This window comes from Mastigoproctus giganteus, chromosome 5 (genome assembly GCF_048544385.1).
Source record: "Mastigoproctus giganteus isolate SK-2022 chromosome 5, ASM4854438v1, whole genome shotgun sequence".
NCBI classification, from domain to species: Eukaryota; Metazoa; Arthropoda; class Arachnida; order Uropygi; family Thelyphonidae; genus Mastigoproctus; species Mastigoproctus giganteus.
The window spans coordinates 137,299,575-137,320,085 of NC_143579.1; the positions used below are offsets into that span (position 1 = coordinate 137,299,575).

The following is a 20,511-nucleotide window of genomic DNA, read 5'->3' on the forward strand; positions in this document are numbered from 1 at the left end:
CAAGTTCGCTTAGGAGCACCATACCCACGTTTCCAATAAACCTTGATCCCGTCCCAGGACCAAAGGGAGGGAGACTTATTGGAACGTAGTTGACCAAAGCAGCAAGAACCACCTGCCGATTGATCCCAGTCGGGCCGGTCCGGGACCACCCGTCTTGTCGAAGCAGGGGCCAATGTGGTGTATTAAGACTGGACCCCTCAACCACCAGGATCCCCCTTTCCGAATTCCACGGGTCGTGGCGCACGGCTGCACACGCCGGATTCTAACGATGTAACCTTGGAACCAAGGTATGGGCGTTAGATCCCAGTGATGCTAATCTGGAAAAACCAGCAGCATCACTGGGAGGTTCCCTCACCACGTACAGGTGCCCACGTCGAGGGGGGGGGGTGGTTCCGTGTGTAAGCCTTCGTAAGTAACTTAACTAAACTCACCGTGGTAAAAACTAGACCGTTATTTATTAATAAATGAATATATTATTTAATGGATGGGAGCAGATGTGGAAAACCAATTAGAGGTGTAAATCAATATATTAAGTTAGTCTGAATGCACTATTCTGAGTTTTTTTTGCTAAATGGACAAAATTACCCTTCGTGACGGTAAAGTTGACTTTAAAATAAAGTGTTGCAGGAGACGAGGTCAAGTGCAAGGCTAAGAGAGTCACTACTTTTAAGGTGACATGGCGATCTGTTCTTCCGCTCTAATACAAGATAGCGTTTCGAAAGCGGAAACATAAGCTTTAAGATTTGGAAAAAAATTAGTAAACAGAACAAATGACGAAAAGAAACCCAGGGGAGAGAGACCAAATAATACCCTAAAATAAGTTCATTAAGGTGGAGGGCTTGTAAAGAGCTACGTAGAAGTGCTTCAAAATATGTCTAGTGATAGTCTGCGTCTATTTAGAAAGCCTTTTATAATGCAAGTAGTTCAGCGATCTACAGCCTTTCGTTGTAACCAGGATGTACTCCCTAAAACTTAGAGAGTACAAGTATAGGAAAGAACGAGGTCGTTTTAAAGCGCATTCAAAAATGTAATTTAGAAATGACGCTACGTGATGATTAAGCAGGGTTTGATTTTTCAAATGCGCGAACCACTGTTTTACATTGGGCCTAGGTACGGACAAGCCATAGTCTGTCGGATTTGAGATCATCCACGTGGTAAAAGAGTGGTTAACCAAAATGGTTTTGCTGCTGCTTACTCCTTATCGAAGTTATCCTTCTATACTGGCAATGAATGAATGAACTGATTTACAGATGATATGAGCAGATGTGGTTTTTCACATCTGTAAATCAACATATTAAGTTAGTTTGAATGCGCTATTCAGAGTTTTGATGCTAAATGGATTAAATTCCTTCACAAAAATATGAAGAGGTAAAGTATTCATTATTTTTGTAAGCAACTCCACCCTACACACATTGAACGATTACATCGCCCAAGGTGGTCTTATCCATATTACTTAAGCATAAGTAGCACCAGGGCTTCATGTACCAATTTATTCATTTATTATTTTTATTTTTTTCTCCAAATTTCACTTATGCTATGCTGCTATCAGTTCTTCAGGAAAGAAAGGGGGAGTCTTGAACAATTAGTACTAACTACAATGATACCTGTCAAAAGAAACAAGAGGGAAAAAAAAAAAAAAAAAAAACTCCATCAACCTGAAATTCCCAACTCTTCTGCGTTTCAAAAACATTTTCACAGTTGGAAGCAAAAACACTAATTGCCACAAAAGCAAATATCCTGTAATCACAGAATAAATCCGTGGTTGAAATAGAGAGCATGCACGCGGAACAGCAAAAATAGTAAGTGAACCAAGCGAACGATGAAAGGAAAAGAGCTCGAGACTTAATTGAGAAATGGAAAGGTGGGCGAAAATGAAATCGGTATTGCAATTAATGTGGTGTTCGTAACAAGGATTCGTCGCCCATGAAATATAAGTTGGCCCACAGATTACCAAATCCTGTCTTCGATTTCAGTAATTGAAATCACTCCTGTTTCTCACTTGCTGCCCGAGACAAAAAAAAAAAAAAAATAAAAAAATAATCCCCACGTGAGTTGCGCTTTATTTTTACAGTTCCACGATGCTCACATTTCAAAATGTGGATGCGCTGTTTTCTGAAACTACAAGCAAGGTATCTAAAAATCCTGACCCGATGTGGCAGTACCGAAGTATAAGCAGAAAACTTGTTTTTCTCTGACATGGAGTTTAATAGGGTCATGTCCAATAATATAGCTAACAAGGATTTGGAAGGCAATATAGTGCTGCTCTGCATTTCAAATTTTATTTATGATGAGGACTCTATCCTATGTGGTGTGCACTGAGGAGGATACATCCCCTTATTTCGTGGCTGGAAACTGTTTCTTGACGTGTTTTCTTTCCAAATTACATTAAACTAGAGATTCTCAAGCTTTTATACTTTTGAACTGCTTAAAATATATTTTATTAATTTGTCCAGAACAAGTGCAAACAAATAATTTGGTATAAAGTTTAGAAATAAGTATACATAACGTTACGAATAAATTTCAGCACATTTAATATATAAAAAAAACTGAAATAAAACACACTTCGTACCTGGATTAATGGGACTAATGTGGCTGCCTCCTGAAACAACATCACACCAAGGTTCGAATGTTCAAATGGAGAAGGCCAAATATTTATTGTGCTGTATTATTAATGCGGATTCCTAATATAAAATTTTTGATTCTCAGTAAACATTTTTAACAAAGTATCAGTTTTTATCTTCCCTACCATCTTATCCTCTCTCAAAAAAAAAAAACTTCTTCCGGGATGTTATAGGAACAATCCAATTCTTTTAACTTAACTTTCAGCTAAGGATTAATGGCCATATGACCCTACATACATCAGAGTTGAAACGTAACATATTTCCCTCAGCATGAATTGTCGAGGAGGCTTCCATCCTGCAGTGGGTTGATAATGGCTGCAGTTAATGGCTTTTACCTTTTTTTATATATCAAACAAGAAATGCTACATTAAAGAAAACGCTTGAGAGCAATTTCATTGCTACTATGAAAAATATTTTTCAATAGGAAAAAAATAAAATTAAAATAAAGTACTTACCTCTACCCCTGCCAAACTGGGAATTGAAAGTAGCTTGCAGGGCTCTCCTATAGCCCAGCATTCGACACGTGATAAAGGCCTCTCTAATGTCCCATTCGTCATCACATATAGATCCCCACCGTCCATTGTACATTACTTCTACGTTACCTTCTGAAGCTGTCCTGCCTCCAACAAGGCGTATAGAGCCATTAGGATAGGAGGGTCCTTGGGCGCGAGCTAATTCACGCACAAAAACAATTACGGCAGCCACCACCAAGAAAGCGAAAGTCAAGGATTGCATAGTTCCCTGAGCGTTGAGAGAGCGAGAATCTCGAGAAAGAGGGCTCCTGTCGGTTGTTGCGTTCGGTTTGTTCTTACCGACTTAAGAAATCTGTAACCTAATTTCCAACGGCTTACCTTGGCGGCTGTATAAGGGTCTGAGCTCAGCCAAGCTGTTGATGCCGTGACCGCACGTAAACTGACGTCGCGTCCGTGAAGTGCGGACTTATATTTAGCTCGACGGTCCTGTTGCACTTTCACCTTTCCCCCCCCGACACTTTTCGTTTCTATTCTACCAAAAGAGAAACCTACTGTACAGTGAAGGTGAAGCCCACAGGGGCTCCCCTTTAATAAACCTGGCCAACGGACCTAGCACGTGCTTCGGAGCTTCACCGCGGCTACTACCTTCTTGACCATTAACAGATGAGCGCCAACTGCGCATGCCCACAGGTGACATGCCCCCTTTTTCGTATAGTAGGTCTTACTCACCTGCTCCGCGTACACGTTCGTGGACGTACTATTGAGGTAGATTTTGCGAGGATTGGCGGACTAGGAATTCACGACCTACACTCGCATTATTGCGCGAGTCTTCGTAAGCGGCTGTTTTGTGGTAGTGGGTGAGACAGCTCAGTGACAGCTAAGCATCTATCGCTAACCTAGATCTTTACAGACACGCAGTTATTTCGTTTTCTGATTTTCATTCCACCATAATCCCGCTTCTTTCGAACATGGTCAGCTCTCACTTACATCTACATCGTTTACATCCTTCGCGCATCAACAAAATTACTGTGCTCAGCTGTCGACTGCGTGTTGAATGAACGCCTAAGTTCTCTACCTGACAGTCCCCCCCCCCCCCCACCACCACCCATGCTCTTCACATACGTGAATAGCCAATGATCCGCCAACTAAACCAGGAGTAGGTTGCCAACTGGGTGTTGTTATCACTTTGTTTTTCATATAATTAAAACTACACATCAGCCCAAAGGTAGTAAGATAATAATTACCATTGTTGTCAGAAAAATGATAATGACAAAGTATTTGTCTGTAATGGATGTACGATGCAGCCATGTGAAACTCATCTCGTCTTTTCTTCAAAGTTACTAACCTTCCTTCAATGATTAAGTCAGGTATGTGAAATCCACAACTACAGAAAAAGTGTTACTGGCCAGTTGCCAGCTGGCAATACTGTTCCCTTGTTCAGAAGCGACACCTAGTAGAGATTCTTATGAGTTAGAATATTCATACAATAGGGAGTGTTGAAAAGTCTGGTTAAACGAGTCGATGTTCTGAGTAGAGCCATCTCTCTTTAGTCTGTGATAAAATAACAGTATCGCTGTATGCCATTTAAATTACGATTTATCTATGAGTGGTTTCTGTAAGGTGCAAATTGTAACACTTTGCTATGTACGTTATTTTTTTGGAATTATTATAATGCAGTGTATTCTAATTTATTTATTATTGTACAAGGCGTATTTATTATCGTACAATTTCGATGCAAACTTCTGTGGCTACATGACGTCCAACTCCTCTTTGACAATTTCCCTTGATAAGTAGCTGATACGCTACTATTAATTAATTTATTTTACTTTTAAATACGAAGTGAAGTAATCGATGTGTTTATGCAAATGAATCAACGTTACTGAATCAACTAAAATGTCAATTTTAGTTGATTCACGAAATGAGTTTCACATGGCTGCATCGTACATCCATTACAGACAAATACTTTGTCATTATCATTTTTCTGACAATGGTAATTCTTATCTTACTACCTTTGGGCTATTTTTGGGCTGATGTGCAGTTTTAATTATATGAATCAACTAAAATTGACATTTTAGTTGATTCAGTAATGTAATGGATAAAAGAGTTTCTTCGGGTTTACGTAATCAAATCCAAACGTAGACGTTTTATTTATTTGTTTCAACTATTCCTTCGTTATTTCGACAGAGAAACTGGACGATGTGATATGAATCAGATATAGAATTGAAATGCGTGTCACCGGGATGAGAATTTACAAACTAAACAAAACTACCCACTGAATGTTAAAGTGGAACCTTATATTTGACATGTATATTACTCATACATTTAATATGATAATAATTTTTTTTGTTTTGTAAATTTTACTCACTAAGAGTTATTTCAGAATGGTTGGAGTGAAGGTGTAACTTTAGTATTCTTTTTAAATCTGTATGCAATTTATTTTAGGCATATTTTTCATCGTACTCAACTTATTATAAAGTTGAGTATAATATAATAAAGCTTATTCATCACACTCAGCTTTCTCAACAACGTCATGCATTCTTTAGTTGGAAGTGGCAAAAAAACACAGTTATTAATTTATTTAAGGGCAAATCACAAGTAGTTCAGGAGAAGATCGAGCACCTTAGTATGATTATTGCTTATTATTAGTAGTAAAAGAGTATTATTCCTTAGTATTGCTATTAGTAGTATTAGCCACATAGTGCAAGGAAGCTACAGGCTTTTGATCAATCCGCCAAAAAAAAAAGTAGAAAGAAAATACAAAATTATATGTGAATCCGTCCTCACGCAGGTTACTGTCCAGCTGATCTGTGAATTTCTTTAAAATATCAGCCTCAAATACCTGCGGAGGCAACTTGTTCCAGTAATAAACGACTCGCTGGCTAAAAGAAAACTTCCTACGATCTAGTATGAATTTATTGCCCCTATTTCTGGAACTCTTTATAACAGTTAAAATTTCGCTTTAAATCATTTTACTGCCCCTCACATGGCCTTATAAACTTCACTCAGGTCCCCTCTAAGGTGACTAGTTACCAAACTTTGTTGCTTCAAGAAACTCGATGTCTTTTTTTAGGGTCCGGAGTCTAACGAAGAATCCTTGTAATGTCACTCAGTTGTGTCTGTCCGTCCGTCTGTCACAACATTGTATCTCTGGAACCACTCAACCTATTGACTTAAAATTTTGCATGGGTTTGTGCTTCATGTGGGCAACATCATGCATATTGATCGTTGTTGACAAAAAGTTTTCTGAGAAATGTGTGGGTAAAATGTTGTGGACAACCTATAGCTATTGGAAAGAGCTCAACGAGGTTTAAAATTAAAAATGGCGGCGCCAGACAGGAAAATGTGAGTAATTTTCGTGTCCACCCCCTCTATTTCCCTCGCTAATGGAGCTAAAAATTTTAAAATCACATTACCTATGTATCACTTCTCGGCCTTCTGGCTTAGATGGTATGGTAGTATTAGCTATGCGTTATTCGATGCATATCAACTATTCCGATTGAAATGTATCACTTATTTTTTGCGTTAAAATAAAAAAAAAAAAAAAAATTTATTGCACTTCTATACCGCGCTTCTTTGTAACAAAATCAAAATCCAGCCTACAGAACACAAAGTAATTAGCTTCTCCCCACAGATTTATAGAATCATCCTCTCTACAGAAAGATTGTTCCTTAGTTGCAGCGCACACAGATTTCTTCCGTTTACAATTGTCACAAGGTGTTTCCTATGTCTGGGCTATGGGCATACCTCCCAACGCTACTCCCACAAATCTCCATCCATCTCCAGAGCCTGCTGTACTGTAAGCACCCACGCCCTCCAGGTCCTCTTGGGCGCTTTCCCCCTGGACCTGGAGATCGTCCGCTGTGGGTTGCTTTATCAACTATCCAAAGGCAAAGCAATCACCTGCCTAGACTACACAACTGATCCGGCAAACGATCTTAAACTCGAGAAAAAACGCCTTCTCACCCACCTTCAGCAGGCCTGGCAAACCCGCTGGACGACTTCGACAAAAGGGGAAGTCACCCGAAGATTTATACCGGATAATCAACTAGTGTTTCCCAAAAGCCCAAACTGGTTTTCACCGGGACTGCTGACATCTTACCTGCTCACGGGACACGGCGCAATAAGAGCAAAACCCTCCAGTTTCGGATTGAGTGACACCCCTCTCTGCCACTGTGGACAACCAGAGACGTGGGAGCATCTCATGCACCACTGCCAACGAAGACCTCCGCTGCCTCTTAATAACTAGAATACGTTTCTCGCCAATAAACCAAGAACAATATCTCCTGGAGAGCGAGGACAACTATAAAGCCTTAACGCAGTTTGCGCAGGATCTTTTTACTAGAAGAAGAACATACCCACAACCTTAGCTGGAATTTTCCCACAAATTAACCATTCGTCATCCACAATAAAGATCCTTAGATGTGTCAACCAAACAAAAACCTAACAGCTACAATCTGAAAAACTAATCATTAACTTAACCTGGATCTGACCACTGGCTTAAACTGGAGTCATTATCTGAACTTGACCCCTCACACGGACGGGACAACATGTCCCAGGAATGGCATGCGAAGACCTGACAAAGACATTGTGCAGTTTGCTGCCGAAACATCATTAGGCGATTTGAACCGGGTACCCTCACTCGGTTCACTCTCTTTCCCTTCCCTTGGCAGGGAATGGTTACTCTGTAGCCCCCTCTGCCATCCCCTATCTTCACCTGGTGAGGCATGGGCCTGCCCCGCCGACTTTTGGGGTTATCTTCACTATTGACCCCATATTTCTGTATTTCACCCCCCTCCCAGTCTTCTGTCTCCCTTCCCTCTCTAGCTATCTTGCGACTAGCGTTTGGCCCTTGCCAAAACTACACAAGCCCCACACTAAAATTAAAAAAAAAAAAAAAAAAAGAACTCTAACCCGTATAACTTATATCTCGGCCTGACCCAATTTCTAGTGTTTCTCCCCCCCCCTCCATTTTTTTATTTATTTATTTTTTTTTATTTATTTATTTTTTTTTATTTATTTATTTTTTATTATTTATTTTTTATTTTATTTTATTTTTTTATTTTATATATCTTTTTTTTAGGTCCTAGCCACTGAAATCTCAGGAAATTAGGTGGCAGAACCTGCCAGAGTAAATAGTAAATTTCTAAAATACTGGTGTACTTGGTCTGCCTCCACGAGGTATAGTGTGGGCAACGGTGGGCCTCATTTGAGACCCAACGGCTAAAAGACCAGATGAACAACGGTACAAAACATGACACGCCACAATATCCACACACTTTTAAACCTCTGGCCTCTATAGTGTTCTGTATAACACCACAATGTATATTACGCGGAGATGGGGGAAACCCCTGGTGCCGTTAGACCCTAAACACACTATACACTAAATCTCCATCCAGCGGGCATTGTGCCAGGAGTGGGCATGTCCAAGCAGAATGTGTCCACCGTGATGAAGAGCCCTCTTGTGTGATTTGTAAAAGGAACAAGCGAACAAATAACCATTCTCTCCGCGATGTTTTATGCCCAGAATACCAAAGGGCTCTGGAACTCGTAAGACTAAGGACCGCTGATGCCTAAACCAACAAGAAATATCGGTTGTGTCGCCCCTCCAGTCCTGCCCACTCTTCCTGGAAGCCTAAGAGGAGCCCCCGTATCCCACACTAAATACCTGCGAATGATACAAATAAATGGGCAAAGGTCCCACACAGCTGCGGATAAAATACGCCGGGCCACTGAGGAGCATTCAATGATGTTGTTCTGATTCAAGACCCGTATGCTGCAAGAATACAACCCCATCCAACCTCTAAAATTACTAGCTTTTCCATACACACTCGAGTCATTCAACCCGTCCCAGTGGACCCTAAAACATGTACAGTACTGCAGTCATAAATAGGGATCTCGATGTCCTGGTTGTCCAGGGCCTCTGCAATCAGTTCTCCACCTGTATCCATATTATATATACAGATCAATCATTCTATCTGATGTCACTCTACCGTCCTCCATCAGGGAACATCAATGAAACACTAAACTTTTTGAAATTCGCCCTGAATTTTATTGGCTCCAAACAACTCCTGGTTGCATCTGACTTGAATGCAAAATCCCCCTTCTGGCACAGTGCGGTTGCCGATGGTCGTGGCCAGGTTCCTGAGGAATTCGTCGTCAGCCAAATTCTTATTATCCATAACCAGCCTAGCCAGTACACTATTTACTCTAGCTCCACCGGTGAATCTAATATTGACTTGACCATCTCTAAAAAGGACGTACGTCAGTCAGTTAGCTGCTGGGAGGTAACTCCGGATCTGACTGTTAGCGACTATAGAGCCATACTGTTCCATCTTGAGTTGGTTCCACCGAGAAACAACAACGGAGAAAGGGCAACTGACTTCATCAGATTCTCTTCGAGAAACGTCAATTGGAAAGCATATGACAGCTCCACAGATCTGTACTTTCCAACAAAAGACCCATCGCCGATGGACTCGCTAAATGCAGAGGACTTGACCACCTTTATCCAGCACTCCATACTCAGAACCTCATACAGGTCCTCAAGGAAGGTGTTCTGCACAGCAATCTGCCCATGGTGGACCCGGGAACTTGCCATCCTTTGCAAGTCAGTCCACACTGCATGCAGGAACTACCAGCGACACCGTGATTGGCAACTCCTGAGGTCGAACGCCTTCATAGGGATTATATCACCAAAAAGAATGAGTATACCAAGGCAATTGCAGCCAGAAAGAGAGAAACTTGGGAAAATTTCGTAAAAGAAACCAACCGCACAAATCCATGGGGCTTGAGGTATAAGATCTTGAGAGAGAAAACCTTCTCCCTGGAAATATTCAACACTGTTTCAGTAAACATTCAGGAAACTAAGTGTTGGCAGGATTCTCCCAACCTTATTTTAGACAAACTGTTTCCACCTGATGACACCTCTGAGGATCACCCAGAACATTCAGCAATTAGAGCTGCCAACAGCAATTATACAGCAAAACAGCAAGCCGACCCATTCACACTAGAAGAACTGGGAGCATTCCTTAAAAACATTAATGTCAAAAAGTGTCCGGGCTTTGACCTAATAGAATACATCTTCATCATCTACTTTCGCAAACTGCGGCCGCACCAGCTACTCCTTCTCCTTCGCCTCATCAAGAAGCCTCACAAAACACCAACAGACCCCCCGAGGTTAGCCAGCAAGGCTGGCTAACCTCGGGGGTCTGTTGCTAACCTTGCTTGGTAAAGTCCTTGAGCAACTCATGGCTCTCAGGGTTGTGTCCCTGCTACACATGCATGATTTGGTCTCACCATGCCAGTATGGCTTCACCTGTGGAAGGTGGTGTGAAGAAGCACTTTTCGATTTGGTTTTACATATTGAAAGTTCTGAAGAAAAATTCGAATTGGCCATCTTCATAGACTTCGAAGGAGCCTTCGACACCGTCTGGTGGGACAGTGGCTTGGCACTCCTTCGAACTGCGGCTTTCTCCCGGCAATTATACAGACTCTTCCAGGATTATTTTTCCGACCGAACAGTTATTCTCAAGTCAAAATTCCAGCAAGTCACCACATCAATAAATCGAGGTTGTCCCCAGGAGTCAGTCCTGGGACCCCTCATTTGGAATATAGTCCTCCAAGAATGGCTCTCCCGCACCTTCAGGAATGCGAAATTGTGGCCTTCGCTAATGATCTCACAGTGGTGGTGTCAGGGCATTCACGGAAAGCCATCGAAGAAAACGTAAACCAGGTTCTCAACAATCTCTCAACTTGGGCCGCACTTAATAAGTTGCATATCAACCCAACAAAAACTGAAATGATGCCATTCAAGAATAGACTGGATCTCAGGCGCCCACCGCAGGTAAAGATATTTAATGCTCAACTGCCAATCGTCACCGAAACCAAGGTACTTAGGGTGATTATTGACCAGAAACTCAGCTTTCTGCCACATCTTGTTCATCTAAGAAACAAAGTTAAGAGATTCTCAGGAACCATCATATGCATCTCTAAAAATGATTGGGGATTCTCCAAAAAGACCCTGCGGTTGTATTACAAAGCAGTATTTTTACCAATTGTGACCTATGCAGCCGGAGCCTGGTTCAATCGGATAACTCTTCTAAAGATGCGAGACAAGCTTGGAACCATCCAGAGGTCAATGTTAATGGCAATCTGCCGAGTGTGTAGAACGGTCTCCACTCCTGCCATTCAGGTCATCGCGGGAGCACTTCTTTAGGTTGTGCTTCCGAATTACGAGAAATATCCCAACAAGGATCCTCGACATTGAGGTTAACCTGGATGCTGACCCCAAGGCTGAGATGACCCGTTGCTAGAACGAGCTCTTCAACATTTGGCAAACTCAATAGGATAACTCAACACTGGGCATTGTCACAATAAGATTCCTACCTGATGTAACCTACTCTGCTACTAAATCTGTACAGTCTTGGTTTACCCCTTCACTAGAAACGTCATACCTCATTACCGGACACGGATCCATGAATGAAAAATTACCCATCTGGGTCTCCACCCAACAGATCTCTGCCATTATGGGGCCAAACTGGTGGCACATACTATTCGAATGCATTACGTACGCGGATCTGAGACACAACCTTGTCAGCTGTACACTGATCTCTGGCAAGCATCTAGAGTTCTTCCTACCGAACCCTAGCAACCTACCTGCACTGCAAACCTACTCATCTGAAGTCTTTATGCTCAAGACGAAGGATTAACAGGCTCCCCCAGTGGCCAACATTATTATTATTATTATTATTATTATTATTATCTGTTTATTTCCATAAGGAAACCACCCCGGGACGGCAAAGTGCCAGGAGGGTGCTAAGTACATATCAGGGTACGAGATACTACGTGCAGTGGGTTCGATGCACGTAGTATCTCGAACATCGATGACCTAGCAGTGAACTGAAACCGATCATGTATTTCCACCCCCACCTCGTCCTGCTACATGGGCTCTGGAGCTTGTTTATGCGGCCTGTGTGTAGAATGGAAAAAATATCTCATTTTTTTATTATTTTTATTTTTTTTTATTTCTTCCCATCTCTTCTTTTACAGTCAGCGCGGCTTTCATATGCTTTTTTTAAATTTATTTATTTATTTTTAATTTTTTTCTTTATTTATTTTATTTTATTATTATTATATTTTATTTTATTTTGTATTTTTATTTATTAATTTTTTGTTTTGTTGATTCGTGTTCAACAGTAATATCACTTCTATTTTTTTCTTCCCATCTCTTCTTTTCTCTTCGCGTTCTTCAGTGTGGCTATCACACGGTTTGTTTTTTTTTCCCCCTCATTTCATTTTGCGTTCTTCAGCGTTGCTATCACACTGTTTTTTTTTTTTTTTTTTTTGCATCACGGGATTTTTTGTTCTCTCTCCTCTGGAGTGGGCCCCTGGAGGAATCTGGTCCACCTTTTGGCAACATCAGATGAGTCAGAGTCTCGTATTGAGACAGTACGTATTTTGCTGGGACTGGCCCACCTTCCCGTAGTGTGGACGAGTACCCAGAGTCATCTGTCCAGGTGACTGATGCTTCTGGGTAGCCAAGAACATAACAACAGAACACACACATAATACACACAAACCTACGTCACACACATATCTGGCCCATTTGTAGTGATACTGTTCTTCACAGAGATACGAGGCAGAGTCGAACTAACGTTCTAGAAGCCACCCCTTACAAAAACACATGTCCACACCGGGTAATCACCTTTCGGATCAAACGAAACCTTGCCAGAAGGTTTCTTTTGATCCGAAGGAGCTACAGGAACTGAGGAAGGAGGTAGCAAGAAGAAGAAAGGACTTCCAGCGAGCCCGCAGAACGTGGACGGCACACCAGGTGTAAGCGCTAAAACTCAGGACGGCAAGAAATCAGTATACTGAGAAGACTCAGAGAAGTAAAAGAAATGCATAGGAATAACTAGTGAAAACAACGGGAAACAACGACCGCTGGGGAGTGATGTACAAGATCGCAACAAACAACTCCCTAGAGGCGAGGTACTCATGACAACTAGAACTCCCCAAGGCCAGCTAGCCACTAAATGGGAACAATCGATAAACAACATCCTGGATACTACCTACAGGGAGCAATTGGCGCCGAAAACTGAACACAAGCAAGAACTCTGCCACCAGAATGATAACTATGATACAAAAGCAGAGGCATCTCCCTTTCACAGTGGAAGAACTGCAGCAGGCGGCAGCAAGGATTAGAAACAGAGAGTGCCCTGACAGAGACCAGATGAAACCTGAGATCGTCAAGCGAGTGGTTGAATTGGCACCCAACCTACTTCTGCAACTATATAACTGCTGTCTGAAAGTGGGATATTTCCCAAAACAGCGGAGGTCAGCTAGTCTAAAACTAATCCTCAAAAATCCCGGCCAGACCCCTGAGTAACCAGAATCATACAGGCCAATAGCACTCCTAACCCTGGCAAGTAAACTCTATGAAAGACTCCTACACAAGCGACTACAGCAACACTATACAGGGTGTCTCAAAAATATTGGTACAAACGTTTAGAGGAGGTAGATAACATCAAAAGGAATGTGAATCGCATAGGAACCCATAACCGGAAACGTCACGGGAAAGTAGTAGCAGAGGCACAAGAAGCAGAAATGACACAAGACCGTAATTAGTGGCAAACATTTATTTGACATAATATTAACAATGGAGTACGAGGTGGATGCATTTCATGATGTTACAACAGATGCTCGAAGGTTCCACCATGAGACGCGATGCATGCGTAACACCGATGCAGCATGGATTGGCGGACACGGTCGAACACACCTGGAGTTTCTTTGACAGTAGCAGCAGCTCAGATGAGTCTTGCCACGAGATCCATTTCCGTCTCCACAGGCGATTCATACTCGATAGATTTGAGGGGCCCCCACAGAAAGAAATCAAGGTTCGATAAATCAGGTGAGCGTGGGGGCCAGGCAACGGGTCCACCAATCCATCGACGCCCAAAACACCTGTTCAAATGGCCACGAACACACCTTTCATAATGGGCAGGCGCCCCGTCATGTTGAAAAAAGATGTGAGTCGTAACATCCTCATGTTGCGTCTCACATTTGCTGGAACATCGTCAAGTAACCCTAGTAGAACTTGTTCAAGAAAGATCCGATATTTAGCGGAGTTCATGCGGGATGGTAACAGGTATGGGCCGACTAAGCAGTCACCAACCATACTTGCCCACACATTTATTGCGAAGCGATGTTGTGCTGCATGGGGGCGCACACTGTGTGGGTTGTCGTCAGCCCACACATGAGCATTTTGCTGATTGAATAAGCCTTCCCGAGTGAAATAAGCCTCATCCGTGAATAAAACATAGGCTGGAAAATTCAAGTCTTGAACACTTTCTTGGAGAAACCACTGCGCAAAAGCCACACGTGCAGGATGATCTTGGGGGAGCAGTAACTGAACCATTTGGAGATGAAAGGGGTGTAAGGAATCGTCGTGATAGGCACACTGTACACTGCAACGAGACATTCCTAAGGCAGAGGCAACGTCACTTGTGCTGGTAGTAGGATTATTCTGAACGGCATTCAACACACTTTCTTCCATGGCGGGAGTTTGCGTCGAACGTGGTCTGCCTGCACTACTCCTGTTACCTCTAAATGACCCATAATCGCACAAATTTTGATGCACACGCGCAAAAAAACGGTGGTCCGGTACATGTCTGTCTGGGAAGCGTTCTCCATAAATTCGTTGAGCGACTCGTCCATTGCCCTCTGCTAATCCATACACTAGGTGCATGTCTGCCAGCTCACAGTTCGTATATCGATGCATGCTCTTCGTGCGGCGACTACTGCTTGAATGAGTAAACCAGAAATTTTCCCTCTCGCGAACTGATGAACAGCGCCGTGTACCGACTTACGGTGACGTTTCCGGTTATGGGTCCCTATGCGATTCACATTCCTTTAGATGTTACCTACCTCCCCTAAACCTTTGTACCAATATTTTTGAGACACCCTGTATACATCAGCAGACTTAAATACACCAAACCAATATGGCTTCAAACCTGAATCCTCCACAACAGACGCCGTGAGGAATCTCCCCATTGCAGTGGAAGAATACTAAAGCAAGTGCTTCCTGGCCATTTCAGTGGACTTTGCCGGGCATTCAACTCCCTCTGGTGGCCGAGCGTCCTTGGCAGACTGCGACAGACACAAACTCCAACAAACCTCTTTCATGCATAGAGCTCCTTCCTCTCACAGCGAAATATAGATGCCATAATCCCTTACCAAAGATTAGTCAGAGAAGTACACAGAGGATGCCAGCAAGGTCAGTTTTGGGCCCACTGTTGTGGAATTTCGTCTTCGATGAGTTCCTGCGTATCGACCAAGGAGACGTCAAGTCACAGGAATTCGCCAACGACCTCATATTGACAGTGGCGGCTAACTCCAGAGCCCAGTTGGAAATAGCAGCAAAACAGAGCCCCCATCACTCTACAGGAATTCAAATTATTATATATTAGGGGCCACCCGTAATTTCTTACGTATACACATTTATATACTATGTCTGTAAATTGCGTGTGTTCTCTGGTCTATTTCCCTGTTTTGCTGGAAAAAACCCCCAGTTTCTGGGGGAAAACTTTGCTATCTACGCGTGAGACCGACTAACTCAACCACGGAGTGAAAAAAGCCCATTAAAGTTCTTCGCGTCATCGACGGGATTCGAAACCGGGCCTTGTCCACCTGGTGTGGGGAGGACTGTGACAATACCACTGTGCTACACGCACAGACACTCTACAGGAATGGGCAAAAGTGAACTACCTGGTAATATCGCCCATCAAAACAGCATCTATACTCCTCAGGGGAACCCTTGATCCAGAGCCCCCGCAGATAAAAATAAACCGAGTTACAATCAGGTTCGCCACCCAAATGAGATACCTTGGCCTAATCCTCGACACAAAGCTCACGTTCGAGTCACACCCCATACAACTCAGAAAGAAAATTAGAAACTATTCTGCCATGGTAGCCCGAGTCATGCACGAGACTGGGGAATAAACAAAAGAACTCTTTATTACAAAGCCACTTTTATCCCCATAATCACATATGCAGCTGCCACATTCTACCACAAAATGACGACCGTAATCAACAAAAGGATCCTTAAGTCAATACAACAATCAATATTATTGAAAATGCGCGTGCTTGTAATACAGTCAGCACAGATACGCTCCAGGTTCTGGCGGGAGTCTTCACCGCTGGACATGGAATCATTAGATGTGGTCTGACATAATGCGTAACGAAAGGGATTACCATTACCTACTTGGGGCATACAACAGAACTGACAAACGGAGGAAAACAAGAGAGAGCACGATTGTAGGCACACCTGAAACAAACGTTTCAGAACGTTTCAGAAGTGTTCATGATCGTAGCACAAAAGACAACTAACCAGAGCACCAGACCCAACACCATGAATCAGGTCCAGCACCCCAGCTGCTATGCAGAGGTAGAAACAAATAGTGAAACTCCATGAAGACAATCCACTCGCCAGGTTTGCCTCTCAAAGAAAGGCGCTGAGAACAGTTCTTCTTGCAAAAACAGCAGCTGAACCTCTTGAAATGAATTAAAACTGTCACGATTTGCAATATGTAAAAATGCCATATGGCGACCTGAAGAGGTCGCCATATGGCATTTTTGAATTACATTTCATCTTTGAATTACATTTCTCTGGGGAAGAGGGGATGGCATTTTTCCTCTTCGCCACCCCCACTTTTCCCATCTGGTGGGGCATGGGCATTCCCCACTGAAACCTGGGGCCATTTTCTCTGTTGGCCCCATACTTCTGCCTTTCTCCCCCCAGTCTTCAGTCTCCCTCCCCTCTCCATCTATACGCTAGCGAAAGCCCACACATCTAAATTTAAACATGTCCAAATCACCTTTCGCCCATATTTCGGCCTTTTCAAATTCAAGCTAGACCACCATCACGCAATCGATTAGTTAAAAAAGAAATTAAAAATTTTTTTTTTTAGGTCCTAGCTGCCGAAATCTCAGGAAATTACGCGGCAGGACCTGCCAGAGCAACTAAGTCTGCTGGGTTACTGGTCTGCCTGCACGGGGGCGAAAGTGGGGCAACATTGGGCCTCGGCAGGGGTCTAGCGGCTAAACGACCAGATGAACAACGGTACGCGACATCACACAAATACAAAGCCCACACACCTTTAAATCTCTGGCATTCCCAGCGAACTTGTAGACCCAGAATGAAAGCAACGCGGAGATGGGGGGAAACCCTGGTGCCGTTAGACATCAATACACTTTCACTTTCATCCATCTGGTGTTATATTTTCTTAATGATATATATGCGTATGGCTTCTGTGATTATTGCCTCATTCTCATATATAGTGTTGTTGGGTTTTATGAGCATCGGCAACTAAGGCCATGTTGCTCTGTCTATATTGTCTGTAAATTGTGTGTTTTCTGAGGTCGATTTTCTGTTTGTTTTAGACGAAAAACCTGAGTTTCCGGAAGGAAAAAAACCATGCCGAACTCCCATGGAACCGACTAACTCAGCTACGTAGTGAAAATCCCGTCATTGACGGGATTCGAACTCAGGTCTTACCATCTGGTGTGGGGAGGACGGTGATCCTACCAACTGTGTTACTCACGAGGGCTTCTAATATATTCGCCCTCACTCTGCAATCTCCCCCCACCCGATTAATAAATGCCATGGAGCGCTTTAAATTGTCCTAATGCCCCTTTTCTGATATTAAAACCCGTGCCTGTATTTTCATCGTGAACACTACCTACCAATGGTTCCTGTACTTTAAGCCTTGTCTGCACGTGTAGCACAGTGATATCGTCACTGTCCTCCCTACACCGGGTGGAAATGGCCGGGGTTGGAATTCCGTCGATGATGCGAGGAACTTTAATGGGCTTTTTCACTCCGTGGCTGAGTTAGTCGGTCTCAGGCGTAGACAGCAAGGTCCCCCCCCCAGAAACTGGGTGTTTTTCGTCCAGCAAACAAACAAATCGACCAGAAAAACACACGCAATTTGCAGACAAAATACATATGGGTAGATGTAATGAATTATGGGTGACCCTAATACAGGGTGTTTCAGTTAAACGTTTCAGAACTTCTAAGAGGGGTAGGGTACATCCTGACAACTCGAAATCATATAGCAATGTGGGGTCGGAAATGCTTTCCCGAAGCGGTGTTGTACACAGAAGCACCATAAAGAAAAGAGACCGTAAGTGAGAAATCGTTTTAATAATACATGAAAAGAAGCAAAAGGTACATGGATTAAAGTAAGTGTTCGAAGTTTCTTCCACGGGCTACAATGCACGCCTCACATCTCCGACGCATGGACATCCGAACATTCTGGAATACTCCAGGCGAATTTCGAATTTCTTCGGCAGCTACTGCGATTCTTGCAACCAGCTCCTCAGCATTGTCAACAGGGGTGTCATAAACTAGCGATTTCATATGACCCCAGAAATAAAAATCAAGACATGATAGGTCGGGTGACCGAGCAGGCCAACGCACGGGACCACCACGTCCGATCCACTGTTGACCAAATGTGACATCCAGGTAGTTACGAACATCTCCGCTATAATGGGCAGGGGCTCCATCGTGTTGGAACCACATTGTCTGTTGCGTCGATGCAGAAATCTGTTCATCTCTCAAAAGTTGTGGCAATACTTGCTGCAGAAAGATCAAGTAGATAGGTCCGGTTAGACCTATCTACTTGATAATCCATGTACCTACGGTAATCCATATACCTTTAGCTTCTTTTCATGTATTATATTAAAACGATTTCTCACTTACGGTCTCTTTTCTTTATGGTGCTTCTGTATACAACACCGCTTCAGGAAAGCATTTCCGACCCCACATTGCTATATGATTTCGAGTTGTCAGGATGTACCCTACCTCTCTTAGAAGTTCTGAAACGTTTAACTGAAACACCCTGTATAATAATAATTTTTGTACTTTAAGGTTTGTGCTGTCATTTGATTGATGAGTAATTATGAGGTCCAGAATGTTCTTACCCTCAGTATTTTATCTAACATACTGGTACAAATAATAACATCTAGTTTATTTAAAAATTTTCTTCATGGTGAGTTTTCCTCCTACTAATTCCAATTAATTAGGGCCAGATTGAAGTCATAACAAGACACTCACACTTCCTTGCACATTTCATCTGCGTACGAAGACTATCGAGAAACAAAATTCACAATTTTCTGGACTGTAGATTACTCCAACTCTCGTTATACTTTTGCTTCTAACTAACTCACACCACACAGATTCCATTCTGGCAGACGTAACTTCCGAGTCAGCAAAAGCGCTTTTCGCACTCAGGCTGCTTTTGATAAGAACCATGATCCCACCACATAAATGACTGCGAGGGTCGAAATTTTAGAATTTTACCCGGCCTAATTCGAATACAGTTCCTCCTGATGCGTACTCGGCCCTCGGCTGAGTTTGACCGAAACATGAAGACAATGCCCGTCGAGCGCTTTCAGACCTCTTAACCGTTTATATCGAGTGATGTAACTTTTCCATACAAACAGCAAATTTCGTTCGGATTTTTTTCTACATCAGTCTATCGTGTGATTAATCTAGTTATTTATAACTCCCCCTGATGTCTGTTTTTAGAAGTAATAATTCCAATTGCATGTGACACATAAAGTTCAGTGATGTAAAAACTGTAGTGGTGGCTTCCAAATGTAAATCATTATCTGTAATCATTATACAAAGCTTACTGTTAACGAATAGACTGTTAAATTCGCATAAATACATTCTGTAGTGCTTTTAGATGAGAGTATTTCAGAGGTGAAAAACTACAAAAATCCATGAAAAATTATTTTAAAATAAAGACGGTGTTGAAACATTTAAAGGCGAATCAATTGAAGGGTTAAATAAATTCTCAACTCACCCCATTCGACGTACTTTCAAGCTACAATTTCTTTGGGTGCATTTTGTTCCATATTGTTGTGTAAAAACACAATGGAATCAACGTTCGCAAAACGGTTCGACCCTCCTGCACAACGAGCCTGGCTGCACTAAAATTTCTTTCACTGCTTGCGCTTGTGGCAGGTACACAAAGTACAAGTTTGGCGATTCTCGATAGAAACTTGAATTCCTGTCCGTGGTTTCTCCCCCCAATAAAGTAAGTCATGAAGTTTAACATGATGTACTCAATGATTCATGCATTTTTCCATTTTATCTTTTTGACTCTTCAGTTGCATCTTCGAATATGCTGAAATCCAAAATCTTCGGTTTTTTTCTTATATGTTTATCAGTGTTGCTCGCCCTTTCTTGCAAAGATTTCTTGATGTAACGGCAGTGGTTCAAAATTCTTCCTCAAATTTAAACATTTCTACTAAATTTCACAATTATGCTTTGTTTCTTCTTGTTCTTCACTTGAAAGCAATCTTATCTGGAGGAAATTTGGCCACAAGAACAAACCGATTCTGTGTTATCTCCT

The 20,511-nt window shown here is 42.5% G+C and overlaps 1 protein-coding gene across 1 annotated transcript in view; it reads right to left on the reverse strand.

Moving 5' to 3' along the window:
- Window positions 1-3,754, reverse strand: part of LOC150085724 (lysyl oxidase homolog 2-like) — a 286,714-nt gene extending 282,960 nt beyond the window's left edge. Inside the window, exon 1 of the mRNA XM_090374205.1 lies at window positions 3,077-3,754. Within this exon, the coding sequence (XP_090230331.1) occupies window positions 3,077-3,356 (280 nt within the window). The 5' untranslated portion in view covers window positions 3,357-3,754. The remainder of the gene's footprint in view (window positions 1-3,076) is intronic.
- Between the last annotated feature and the right edge of the window lie 16,757 nt (window positions 3,755-20,511).